This window comes from Durio zibethinus, chromosome 24 (genome assembly GCF_047325235.1).
Source record: "Durio zibethinus cultivar Kanyao isolate XHJ-2024 chromosome 24, ASM4732523v1, whole genome shotgun sequence".
NCBI classification, from domain to species: domain Eukaryota; kingdom Viridiplantae; phylum Streptophyta; class Magnoliopsida; order Malvales; family Malvaceae; genus Durio; species Durio zibethinus.
Genome location: NC_143185.1, coordinates 4414726 through 4429109, shown reverse-complemented (window position 1 = coordinate 4429109; position 14384 = coordinate 4414726). Strand labels below are relative to the sequence as shown.

Here is a 14384-nt window from a genome sequence, read left to right as displayed (position 1 = left end):
TGTAATATTTTCTTTTATAATTTTAAAAACTTGTTTTTTTAATAATATATATTTTTTGCATATTTATGTATTTTTATATTAATAAATATCATAAAATATATTTTATGAAAAAAAATTAAAATATAATACTAATTGTTCTTTCAAAATTAAATATTAAAATTCATCATTGAATAAGAGAATCTGAACTTGAGCAGCAGATGGAAATATTTATGGCAAGTACAAGTGGTTGGAATTTTATAATCTAGGATATGTAACAGAGCTTCCCACTTGGGATTTCTACAACTTAGGCTGCCATTTCACTTCACCTCAGTTATAATTGGAGTTTGTGCCAATCTAACCATACATTGTAAAAATTTTCATTTGGTTTTCATCGCCACAGTATGATTTATATCAATTTTTCATTAACCAATTTTGGTCCCGTGACCAATTGGGCATTCATTTTTTTTTCCTTACAATTTAATTTTTTCTTTTTTATTTAAAAATATTTGAAATAATTTTAATTTAATAATAAAGAATATTATTTGATAAATTATTGTTTTTATTAATTATTAATTATTTATTAAAAATATCATTTAATAATTTTCCATTAAAATAATTTAATAATTATTTATTAATTTTATCAATACTAAATAATTTAAAAATTTTATTATATATAATTTTTAATTTAATATCTTTAATAATCATTTTTTTATCATAATTTATCTCACATTATCATTACTCTTATATTTAAATATATATTTTATCATAAATTTTAATTTAATTATTATAATAATTAATTTTATTTTTGTCATTATTTTTAAATTTACTAAAATTAATCTCCTCGTCTGGACTCTGAAATGGTCTTTGACGCAAAATTACTTAGTTAAACTTCTCTTACTTTGCGCTTTAAAATGTCTTTTCTTCAGACACGTGTGTGCTGACTTTGACTTGTACTTTAGTTGGGTTGGCGAAGAAAAGATCTACCTGAAAGAGATCGCATAAAGTTACCTTTATGATGTAAAGTAATTGTTTTCTTTGAAAAGTACAAGATTTCAGTTTCAGAGAGTGATTCTTAGCCTCCCCGTCCCCCATTGGCCATCCCAGAGATTAGTGAAAAAACAAGAGGACTTTTAATGACAGCAAAACAATGTTTGTTTATTACGTTGAAGAAGTGGAAGAATTCTATGTACTTTTGTCCTTCATTCTCTTTAAAAAATTGACTGAAAGTAGCCGTGGTTGTGGGTAACTCCTTGATAACGAACTCCTGTTCCAATCTGTCATTTTCAGTATCTAATCCATTCCATGATTGCAAAGTGATGTGAGAAAAAGGAGATTAAAAATAAAGAACTATTTTTTAAATAATACCTAGGCTAGTGGTAGTGGTAATAATTCTTTGGTGGGAATTGGCTTAAAAAATCCCGGGTTTTTTGGCCATTAATGTATGAGATGAAATAAAAGTAATTTTATTTCATAGAAATAAATATTATTTTAATGGAAATTGATCTGATTTGTCCCCCAAAATTAAGAAAATATAACTAGGGTCCTAAATGACAAAACTTTAAGATTTTGGGCTTCTAAGAGTTAATGGATTGGCTTTATAGTTATTCCCCCGGAATTAGAAATAAACTGGGCTTAGTCCATTAAGCTTGGGCAGGAAATTCGTGTTTCAAGATTGAGCCCAAATCTTTGAAAATGGTTCCAAATCTTCGATTCAAAGAGATTAAAAGTCATGAACTGCACGCAAAAAGGAAAAAAAAAAAAATATATATATATATATATATATGATCAAGGATAAAAAATGTCCAAATTCCCATCTTTTGAAGAAACCTGTTGTTAAACGCATATTCTTAACTTCGTAAGATATCCATGTTTTTTTGGCAGCCATATGACCGATGTTTAAGCTATGCACTTCATTTTAAACAAAATTTGAGATTGTGAATTCCCAAATAATAAAGGAAAACAAGGGTTGTTTTCAACATAGGTCATACATACATTGTAAATTTAATTGTGGATTCTATGAAGATAAAAGAGTGCAGTCTCGGCCTATCAGATGCCACAAAGAAATCCAATAAATCCAAAAGGTCTGGATCAGTAGGTCATTGCAAACAAAATGAGATCAATAATAAACTGAAATAATGCATGATTTTAAAATGGGAAGGAAGAACAAGAGAAATCGTATAGATTCCAAGTTCAAGATTCCACTGACATGGAAAAACATGAAGACAATATCTACCGGCTGTTTCCTCAGGTCACTAATAGAAGTTACATGGAAAATTGAGTTCAAAGATCAAATGTCAGTCTTGGAAGCAAAACAAGAAAAGAAGATGGACAATTCACAAATCTGGTGATTCCATAGCCGGCACAAGGCCATGTAATTCCTCTAATGGAGCTTTCGCAAGGCTTAGTTAAACATGGATTCAAATTATTAACATGGAGTTTAATCAAAGAAATGCCCTCGATATATTGGCAATGAAAGATGTGGGTGATCAGATTTGCCTTGTACCAATTCCAGATGGACTTGGATCAGCAGAGGATAGGAAACAACCAGAGAAGATATCAGAAGCAATCTTGCAGGTCATGCTAGGGAAAGTGAAGGAGCCTATAGAAGAAATGAATGGATCAGAAAGCAAGATAAATTGTGTCCTTGCACAGATCAGAGCTATAGGCCCACTGTTGGCACCAAACCGGCTTGGAGACTCAATCGGAAACTTAAGTCGAGAAGATTCAAGTTGTCTGAAATAGCTGAACCAACAGGTACCATAATCAGTCCTTTATGTTGCATTTGGCAGGTTCACCGTTTTTGAGACAACTCAATTTCAAGAGCTTAAACTGGGGCTTGAACTTACAGGTTGACCATTTATTTGGGTCGTGTGTTCTGATACAACAGATGGAAGAAATGATGCCTACCCAGAAGGGTTTCAAGAGAGAATAGCTGCTAGAGGGCAAATGGTTGGTTGGGCACCTCAAAGGAAGGTTCTTGCTCATTTTTCCGTTGCTGGCTTTATAAGCCATTGTGGTTAGAACTCAACAATTGAAGGTGCAAAGCAATGGAATCCCTTTCTTGTGCTGGCATTTGTTGATTAGTTCTTCAACCAGAACTATATTTGTGACTATTGGAATGTTGGATAGGGGTTCATCAGAGATGGAAGAGGAATCGTTACAATTTACAAGAGAAGAAATTAGGAGTAAGCTAGAGCAACTGTTAGGCAATGAAAAGTATAAAGAAACAGCTCTGGCTCTCAAGGAAACTGTCATGAGCAGCATCAGAGAAACAGGTTGCTCTGACGAAAACTTTAAGGATTTTGTTGAATGGATAAATGAATAGGTAAAATATCCTTGGCCTTGATCATGGATGAATTCCTTTCCAGCTATAAGTTTTTTCCTTGTTTAACTTAGAAGTACTTAATAAAACTAATTGATAGATATCCTCCAAAAGGAAAAAGAAAAAATGAATAGAACTATATATATGAAACCACTGATACTCAAAGAAGGATCCAAGACTGGGAGTTCATGCCTTAAGTCTAGTCATGCTACATAGAGATCCCATTACACTTACCAAGAAGAATTAACTAAGCTTCAAACTTCCAACGATGAGATAAAAGTAGACACTTAGGGTGTGTTTGGTGCATAAGATTAAGATAAGATGATATTATGATTAGTATTAAATTAAATAATGTTAAAATTTCTTGTATTTGATATTTGCAAGGATTAGGATAAGATAATTTATTTATTGATCAAAATTATTCCCTCTCAAAGTTTGCATAATTTAAATTATTGATATAATTTTTAAAGATATAATAAGAAATGTAAATTTAATTTCATAGATTAAAAATAATCCTCTCTATTTTGAAAAGATTGAATCATCTTATGCCCAGAGGATGATTAATCCTCCTTACAATTCTATCCCTTTTTTTAGATTCAAATCATTCATAGTATAAGATGATTATCATCCTATGCATCAAACATAACCTTAATATGTCTTTATATCAGATATAGTACTTTGTGTGGCTAGTTCTTCTTTTCCTTTTTACCTTGTCGACAATATTCACCAGGGTTACAAGGTCTCTGATGAGGATTGGCTTGCTTGCCCACTGGGTTGTTTGGTGGAGAGTAACCATGTTGAAAAGCCTTGTAGTTGATACTATCATCCGTTGCAGCAGCTTCTGTGCCCAACATCTCTCGATTATGGCCTCTCAGATTTTTTTTTACTAGAAGAGAATTCATTGCTGTGTTCCCAGGGATTAGTGGGCTACCAATATCTTCACCTCCAACACCTCTTGTCCCATTTGTAAGCACCAGAAGCAGCATAAGGCAAACTTTGAACGGATAGAACCTATAACATTTAGCAAATCATAAGCTAGCATAAAACTTCCAGAGAAGCGCAATTCAAGATACATGTTTCTATATTTATTTAGACAAATACATCCCAAGGTGGAAGTACTGTAGCAAGTAGGTCACCGTAGCAAAATACTACAATTGGTACCGAGAGAAAATATTCAATGTTATATGTACAGAAGGTCTATCTTTGGGAACAAGTCATTTTGTTTCTTATACGTTCACTTAGGTCTATCTGCCATGTTAGTAAAGGATCAGAGTAGTGGATTGCTACATGGAGTTAAAGCTAGTCAAGCTGGTCCCAGAGATACATTTCTTTTTCCCATGAAAATATTCTATTTGGCAAAATGAATAGGATTAACAGCGAAAGGGTAAAGCATATGCACATAGAAATTAACTCTGGACAGAAAATAAATTTTGAGAAGTCAGGCACTGCTTTTTAGCAGCAACAAGAGGGAAGATAAACAAAATGAGTTCAAGGGCATTTTCGAGATCCAAGTGACTATAAACTCAGAGACATATTTGGGTATTCCATACATGGATGAAAAAGAAATCTTCATCAAGTCAGTTATCCACTTACACCATGAACTGTTTTTTATGTGCCAACTGCCAATATCACTGTCTCAGGAAATCAAGAGCTTGATAAGCAATTACTGGTGATAACAGAGGGATTCATTGGTTGAATTGGAAGACAATGTCCGAACCCAATCACACAAGTGGTATGCTCCTTACCTCTTAGATTTTAACTCAAGTATACAACTTGAAAAAGAATCATATCTGGTTGGAGCTGGAAGGCAATCTCTACTCGGTATGCACAACGGAAATTTCAACTACTACTGTTTATTAAACAGAAAAAGTGAGAATAAGAGAGAGAAAGAGTACCATCCTCTGCCTTCCGCCTGGTTTGTAATTGGTTTTGTGTTGGACACATCAACTTCCTGAGCAAATTCATGGGTCTTGCTTTCATAAAAGTATAAAATGAGGCTTGAAACAGATCCCTTTATCTTTGCCATCATCTTTCTTCCAATGGAAATTACCTTTCCTCCTTGGCTGACCCTGCAAAGGCAGAGAACCACGTCGAGCTCCTTCGCCAGGACCTTGCTTGTTTCTTCCACCCCCTTTAATAGTGGCAACGAAAAAGTTGACACCTTTCTGACAGTCAGGCAAACATGAAGCTATGATCAGGTTATCAGCTCGGGCTATATAACAAGAAATGTCAGCCCATATAAAAGGAATGTAATTGAAATCAACTAAGATTGTAGAAGATCCATGCCAGTTTCCTAAAATAATGTTTGAAATATTACAAATGACTAAAAAAATCTTAATTAGACTAACATATATTCTTGAATTAATTTTGCCACAATAGCTAGCTCTATAAAATACCGGGCAGAGGGAACAAAAAAATTCCCAAAAATACACGATTTTGACATAAATACCATCATTATCACCAGAAAACCATAGTCAAAATAATCATCACCAAAAATATTTGCGAAATCACACCTGAAAATACCCCCAAAGAATCACCAAAAAAAAAAAAAAGCAAAACAAAGACTAATGGCTGTAAAATCCACTTGCGGGTAGTTCATAAATCATAATCGTTAAACATCCAACCAAAAACTAATCAGTTGATCACGTGTAAGCAGAGAAAACGCGTATCAGACGGCGGTAACAGACAGAAATAACAGATAATAACAAGAAAACAGATCTGAACTTTGATGCGATGCTAAAACATCCAATCTAAAACCAATAACGGTGAAAAGATCCAACTTAAATATAAGACAAGAAAATCCAATATTAAACATATTCGAAATAAGACAACTTTAACCATAATTATCAATCCATCAAATCAAAAGGAAAAAACTTCTTTATGAATTATCCTCCAAAAAACAGTAAAAATTTTGTTGATAGAAAGTTGATGCTCTAAAAACATTTTGGTTTTTAGGTAACTGAATAGACAGACATACCTTGGTTGGAGACCAAAAGATATGAAACAATGGAGAGAAGAGAGAGAGATCCCGGCACTAATGACCTGCAGGCGAACGGAGGTGTAAGGGGAAATCAGTTGGCGATGGATGTCTGGATTTTAAAGAAGAGATTTTGGGAAGAAAGGAAAGAGAGAGAGATGAAAATGATTAAAGGAGCAAATCCGACGGTGGAATGCTATGGGCTTCGCTTAATAAGTTTGACGCAGGAGTGAAGATGGTGAGAATATTCGATTCCTTGTTTTGTTTGGATTTGTTAATATTAATGCAAGTATAGATTATCCTTTGAGACTTCTTTTCTCGACACCAGTCTTTTCATTTCTTAACAAATCTTTTATTGACACGTGTTCACCATTTTGGTTGGTGGCTCGGAAGCTTCTTGTCTTCTAATACTAAGTTTGACGCGGGAGAGATGGTCCCCACTGAACGTATCAGTTCCTGCCAATTACTCTCTTCTGCCACCACAAGCCCACGGAAATTTCAAAGCTCAAACACTCAAAACATTCAAAAAGGGGGGCAAGTCTTACGCAAGCATGTCATGCATAACGGCTCACACCACAAAGAATACCTTTTCCAACTCAATTTCAAACCAAATTGTTTAGATGTTTTTCAGCGAAATTAAAAACGAGAATTACAACTTAGATCAACAAACTAAAAATGTTTAGTTTTTCCGCCATGACGATAAATAATTACTACAAAGGAAAAAGAGAACGAAGAGACTTTTTGCAAAAACTTCGGCGTTTGGAGAGATATTTTTGCCTATGAATTTTACAAAGGGAGCTCAATTTCAACCTTTTTTTTTTTTTCTTTTCACTTTTTTTTTTCAAAATCATTTTTAAATGAAATTACTTAATTTTTTTTAAAAACCCTTTTCTATACATATCCAAAAATTTTAAAATTAAAATGAAAAGAAATAATTAAATAATTTTATTTAAAGATAATTAAAAAAAAAGAGTGAATAGAAACACCATTTTACAAATTACCTTCTAGATGCATATATTCCACCCCTAATCTAATTTTTATTTTTTATTATCTTTTTATTTGTTTTGTGAATTCTAAATCTTCAAACTTCATTATTAGTAGTATGGTAATCTAATTTTGAATTAAAGGTTTTGATATTATAATGGCTTTATATTATCTATATATTATATTAAAGTAATCTCTATTTTTTAAATTACAATTTTAAATCAAATCATGCTTGAAAATAACCATGAATTGAGGTTAATAGTAAAAGTAAAGTTGATGTATGACGTGAATTATGGAAGAAATATTAATATGTAGGGCTAAAAATGTCATTGTTCATATAATAGTTAATAGAGGTGTAATTGAATCGAGTTGAGCAAAGCTAATATGTTAAGATACTCGAACTCAAACTCGACTCAAAAATTAAAACTTAAAATTCAATTCGAATTTGATTGAATTTTTTTTTCAAGCTCGAGTTTAACTCGAAATAAAACTCAAACTAAACTTGAGCTCGCTCGATTCGAATCATGATAAAAAATTTGTGATTTTTCCGATAGTTGACATTTTATTTTCTCCCCTTTAAAGAAATTGGACATTGAAGGCCTTTCTCCCTCGAAGCCGAAAGATTTGAGAGCGTCATATGCACAGACCAAGGCGAATATTTCACCCAAGCACTTGAGAAATCTGCAATCCTACTTTTGCAGCAGGATTTGGATGAGTATTGGAGCGAAATAATGTTGAAAGACCCCATTTTGATTTTACCGAAACAAAGAAAAGCTGGGATCAATCGAATGAAATTGAATGGAAACAAATGCACCAAAAATGAAGAAGAAAAAGTGAATTGGATTGGGTGAGTCTAAGTATCAGCACGATCACTCTTGGAAAAGACCCTTTATCCCTATTCTAGTTTGTCATTATTCCTTTTTAAAAATGGAATAACATATGCTTTCCTTGTGATGTCTAGAAAAACACAGACATTGGAACAAAGTTTTTTGTCATGTCCATGGAATAGCGCCCGGAGGGGGAGAAAGGAAAGTCATGAGATTGAAAGAGATAGGGATAGCGCCACTGGGGGAAGAGGAGAGTCGTGAGATTGAAAAAGATAAAGCTTCTAGTTTTAGGAATTTTTATTTTAAGGATAAAATTATAATCTATAGTTAAAATAATAAAATATATATTAAAATAAAAATTTCGATAACCTTACAAGTAATTTGAATTAAGTATTAAAATGTTCAAATTTAATTTGTTTGATAAATTAAATTATTCAAGTTCAATCTCAATTCAAAAATAATCGAATTAAATTCAAATTTTTTTTAAACCGATATCAAATAACTTACGAATATAAATATATCTTTTACACTTTTAATAGTTAACCTAGATGATGTAAGTTTAGATTTCTGTCACATTTTTTTATATGCTCAAGGTACATGACATCACAATATGTACTCTGCACATGCATTTTCTTTTCTTTTTTTTTTCTTTTTGTATATTTTTTAATTTAAATGTATTCCTAGCCACCTTATTATCAAAATCTCAAATATTAATTTTAATTACCTTATTTGTAAATGAAAATTTTTACACTTCTTACATTTACAGATAAAATAAAAAAGGTTATTTAAATTGCATCGTGAAAATTTTATTTTTTCTTTTTAGTTTTATATTTGCTTTATTTATTTTTATTTTTGATTTTCGTATTTATTTATTTATTTTTATTTACATACATATTTAAAATTTTAAATTAGGAACATGTTTCAATCATCTTGCAATTGTTGGATAGACAACGTGGCAATTGATGTTGAAGTTGATGCATTCAACTCAGAGTCTTCAGTTCAGTTTCCAAGGCTCCTTTCAATTTCTTAAAAAAAAAAAATTGGCATTTGATTTGTTTGTTGTAAGACCTGGAGAATGCAATTGATCATAGTTGGCTCATTGTCTTGCTGCATTTTTATTTGACATATGAGCTTTGCGATTTTCAAATCCTTTTCTTCTATCACTTTAATGAGATCAGCTATTTTTCTTTTCTACGTGGTTGAACTGACGGCCATGGCCAACATGAATTCAGAAATAGAATTCAATGGCATTAATGGTGGAGAGTCAGAATCTTCACTTGACTTTGAAGTTCCTTTCCCGGTAAGACAGTGAATCTTGGCAAAGGCTATTGCAAGATCACACTTGTACTATTAAAAGTAATCTTACTTTATCTCATAAGTTTCATTTATCTAAAAATTCAATTCTAAAATCTTTTAATGCTTTTTAACCTAATTTTATACTTGCTAGTTGTAATAGCTTATAAATGGAAAGTGGACATAATTAAGAAACTAAAAGTAATTAATTTTTAAGGGATTAAAAATGGTCTCTCACATTTGATGTTAATATATAGGACTTAAATTTCTTAGGCGGATAATGGATAGACGATGACCTTTCTTTGTGACATGTCAAATATAATCACCTATTTCCCTCTAATCTTATTTGATGTTTGATAATTCGTATATTTATATTTATTTATTTTATGTCAAATATATATAAAACATGTAAATTATCATATTATAATTTTTAATGATACATTATATGTAAAATATATTTTTTAAAAAAATTTTAAACTGTGTTACTTTTATATATTTTTCAATATTATGACATCATATCCAAATGTATATTCTTATAAAAATTTCTTGTTATTTTGTTATTCGAGGGATGTTTAGATAGAGAGTTAGGATCATATTTTTTAAGATATAAAGTCATGTTAAAAATGAAATATCAAGCATCTTTTTTAAGTATATGACAATTACTTATGTACATATATTTTAAGAATATTGTACATATTTTTTAATTAAATAAATTTATATTTTGTCTTGTTTGTACATATGACAATTGCATGTAATTAAGATCATATGCCTATTGAATTAAGGTCCTAAAAGTCATTGTCATTTCCTATTTAAAATTTTACATATTAGCATTTCCTTTTTCTTTACTATTTTTAATTATAGTATCCATCAGTAAATATTCTTGGTAACCACTCCTTTTTGAAATTCTCCCTTAAATATTCATGTTTTGTTTGGTTTGGGAATGTGGCTTAAAAAATGATATTCATAAATATAGGAATAATTCCTTTTATTATTATTTTTTTAGGGGTCGTTTTACATGTTTACATCACTACTCTTTCTAGTTGAAAAATTTTTTTTGAAACGTTACAATCATTTAAAATAAACAATATTATTTGTCTCATCATATTTGTTCTAAATTTTTGGACTCACTTATAATTATTAATTTGATTTTATATCTTACTTACCAATAAATTAATTTATCTATGAATTGGTAGATTTTATAGTTAAATTTATTCAATAAATATATGTAACGTTAAAAAACAAAAAAGTTTGGAAAAAAATGGCAGACAAGCCGGTTGACTCTTTAAAGTATATCCTAATAAGTTACAAACACAAACAAAAAAATTATATATACACCTAAAATTACTATTTCATTGGAAACACAATAGAATGAATAATAATTATTTCAAACTTGTATATGTCAATAAAATTTTTTTTAATAATTAAGTATTTAAAATTATTTGAGTTTAAATATTAATTATTAAAATTAAATCAACATTATAACAATAAATTATATTAAAAGTCGTTTTAATATAAGGTTAACTTTATAAATATATCTTATAATTAAGGCCGAAATGAAAGTACCTCTTGAGATTCAAAATATGATACTTAATTATCCTATGATTTGTTTGATTTTTTTTATTTAAAATCATTATTTTTTTCCCTTACATTTTATTTTTTTATTTTTTATTTTTTTCTCTCAATTCATATTCTCTCTCTCTAAAAATTCATTTTCTCTTTCTAAAACCAAATCAATTCTTTTTCTAACTTTTCTCTCTAACTAAACCAAACTTTCTAAGTATTCTCTAACTTTTCTCCACCAACTTTAAACTCAAGAATAAAACCCATAAATTAGTTGAAAAACCACCACTTGCTCCACCATTGATCTTCGACCTTGGCCTCATTTCTTCTCTGTGTGGCATCGTTCCTCTCTTTTCCTTATTTGCCTAATACCCAGCAAAAGCTTAAATCTTGATAAAAAATGCTGCTATCTTCTTTTCTATTTAAGTACTTTAAGACACGACCAAAACTCAAAACCTTTCAAATTGTCCCTACTATTATTCACCACTCAAGAACCTTAAAACAATATTTTTTATTCTATTTCAAAACCCCAGAGAAGGAGCCCCACAACTGAAAAATACCAAAAATTCTTATAACGAAACTTTTTATTTTGTTTTCAATTTTTTCAATAGGTGTTTTGCTGCTAATTTATGTGTCTATGATTGTTTGCTGATGGGTAATTATTGATTTTGCACTACCAAATAAGTCTTTTTTGGGTTTAGTTTATTGTTGATTTTGGGTTCACTGAACTGTTAATATGTGTTGAGACTTTGTTGGTGGATTTTTTGCTGTTTGCTTTATGGATTTTGGCTTTGATTTGATTGCTAGTTTTTTTTTTTTTTTTGTTGAATTCAGATGAGTATTGACTGCTGAATTGCTTGAGATTACTCACTGCTCAAATTTCTTCTTTTTTGGTTCTATGCTTGCCTGTGTTTTGTCATTGTTTGTTCAATTGTTTGGGTTTTGCTGAATAAAAAATATTGTTTGCCGGAAATGGCTTTGATTGAATTTTTGGATTGACAAATTCATTTTCTCTCTAAAACCAAATAAATTCTCTAATACCAAATAAATTCTCTAATACCAAACCAAACCTTTAGAAAGAGAATTGATTTGGTTTTAGAGATAGTGAATAAATTTTTAGAGAAAAAATATGAGTTGAGATGAAGAAGAAATAAAAAAATGAAAAGAAACGACAAAAAAAACAATTTTGAAGAAAAAAATAATAAAACAAATTATAGTTATGTATTACGTTTTAAATCTCAGGGAACATTTTCATTTTAACATTAACCACAGAGTATAGTTATGAAGTTAAGCCTTTAATATAACAGAGTTTTTTTAAAATAAGGAAACTTGATCAAATCCATAAGATGACACAAAAGCTTAACCCAAATGTCGATTATTATTTGAAACTTGGGACAATTTAAAAAAGAGTGATCCACCAATAAGTAAATATATTTATTGTTTGATACTATTATAAAAATAATTAATAAAAAAGAAATGTTATTAAATTAGTAAAGAGGAAATGACAATGGTTTGTATGACTTTACTTCTAATTAGTATATGATCTTTATTACATGCAACATGCAATTGTCATATGTACAAACAAAGAAGAAAAAATATATCTACATTTAATTAAAAAAAATATGTACATTTCTTTTTCTTTAAGGAAATTTCTTAAACAAATTTTATAATTAAGCATATACCGTAAACCACTATTCCTAAATTTTTCACCCATTATTTTAAATTTATTTTTTAAGGAATTTATGCTCAAAATAAGTGATTTTTTTTTTAAAGAAATGTTCTTTATGAAAACAAGAGAATAAACAAATTAAGACTTTACTTTATAATTGTTATCCCTCCTTTTATTTTTTATTTTTTAAAAACTTTCTTTAGATTCAAGTAATTAAAACAAAAGAAAATGTAATTTAAACTATTATTTAACACCAAAAAATGATGCTAATAAATTTTTAACTTAATAGCAAGGAAGAGATCTTAGATCCTATGTGTGAGGTCTTAGATTTAAATTTTACGGTGCTAGATTGTTTAGTTATATTCTAATTTATTAGTTGATTATTTAATTATTGTAATTTAATTATGATATAATAGTTTAATATTTAATTGATTATATAGACGCATTATTTTATTATGATTATAACTTGAAAGAAAGAACAATAAAGAATGATTAGAAAATACATCCAACACATTTTCTATTTTGAAACATAACTCATGTTATTAATTGAATATGATATTATTTTTTTTTATAAAGGAGTCATAATCTAAAAATAAAAAAAAATGAATTATAAGTATTGATATTTAAATTTTATATTTTTAAAAAATAATTACAAAAATAAGCTGAATTAAATCCTAAATTCATTCAATACGACATTAAATCTTAACCAACAATAAAAAATTCTCAAGAGTTAATTATCTTGACATGAATTAAAATAAAAACACGCACACTTGGGCCATTGCCCATTGCCCATTGCCCATTTTACAGGTGACTACCAGGGCAAAGCATATCATTACAGGTGACTACTAGTGATGGAAAAATGGTGGAGTTGGGTAACGTGGCCTCGGTGAATTGGCAGTTTGATCAACCTTTTTATTGGAAAAAGAACTTGAGGAAAATTTTGGAATTCCTGCATTCATGCCCTTTGAGTGTGCATGGTTTTTAAGCAAATTTGGTCCATGTTTTGGTGTTCCCTTTTTTTAACCAATTAGCAAAATTGTGCCTCATTTTTACAAATTTGCGTCTCTTTTTTTTTTTTTTTCTAATGTCATTTTTGCATTAAAATAAGAAAAAAAGAAGTTTATAATGGTCAAATCATAGCCTGATTAAAGTTTTCAATTTTGGACTCAATTTAATCAAAAGATCTTCAAAAAAAAAATTTGTATAAATGTTCATTTGGATTCAATTATATTTTTTTTATAATACAATTGAATTTATCGTATTATTAATTAAATTTAAATATTAATTTTAATGTGATATATTTAACATAAATATTTTATTCAAATTTTTTTAATCATAATTATAATAATTTTATTATTATTTACTATAATTAATCTTACCATCTATATAAATAAAGTCTTAGTCTCCTTAAAGTTTCCTCAAGGTTTCTCTTCCTTGGAGTTTCCTTAGGGTTTCTCTTCGTGATAGGGAGTGAGTCTTGTTTTGTCACCAGCGAGTTTATCGGCTCAGGATCTCCAGATTGGATCATCTTTGAGTTTAGGTTCAGAACAGACACGTCCGTTGTTGTGGGTACTCCTTGATAACTAACTCTGGTTCCAACCTGTCTCTGATCCAATTCATGATTGGAAAGTGATTTGAGAACCAGCAGAATAAAAATAAACAACTATTTTTGTAAATAATACTCGTAATACCTAGGTTAGTGGTAATAATTCTTTGGTGGCGATTGGTTTCCCAAATCCCAGGTTTTTTGGCCATTAATGTTTGAGATGAAAT

At 29.6% G+C, this 14384-nt stretch overlaps 1 protein-coding gene and 1 pseudogene across 1 annotated transcript; one reads left to right on the top strand and one right to left on the bottom strand.

Moving 5' to 3' along the window:
* Positions 1-1785: 1785 nt before the first annotated feature.
* On the top strand, positions 1786-3630 carry LOC111316743 (UDP-glycosyltransferase 83A1-like; annotated as a pseudogene).
* A 144-nt stretch (positions 3631-3774) lies between these two features.
* Positions 3775-14139, bottom strand: LOC149511873 (uncharacterized). The gene is made up of 4 exons (XM_089753441.1): positions 13991-14139; positions 5751-5814; positions 5197-5489; positions 3775-4312 (listed from the first exon to the last, which is right to left on the bottom strand). Exons 1-4 carry the CDS (start codon positions 14137-14139, stop codon positions 3988-3990), a joined length of 831 nt encoding a protein of 276 aa, XP_089609567.1. The 3' UTR covers positions 3775-3987.
* Between the last annotated feature and the right edge of the window lie 245 nt (positions 14140-14384).

Coding starts and splice junctions, on each gene's coding strand:
- LOC149511873 (XM_089753441.1), bottom strand. CDS start 14,139: ATGATCCAATCTGGAGATCCTGAGCCGATAAACTCGCTGGTGACAAAA. Junction 5,815..13,990: donor AGACTTTATTTATATAGATG/GTAAGATTAATT, acceptor GGGTATTTTCAG/GTGTGATTTCGCAAATATTT. Junction 5,490..5,750: donor GTTTTCTGGTGATAATGATG/GTATTTATGTCA, acceptor ACCTGATCATAG/CTTCATGTTTGCCTGACTGT.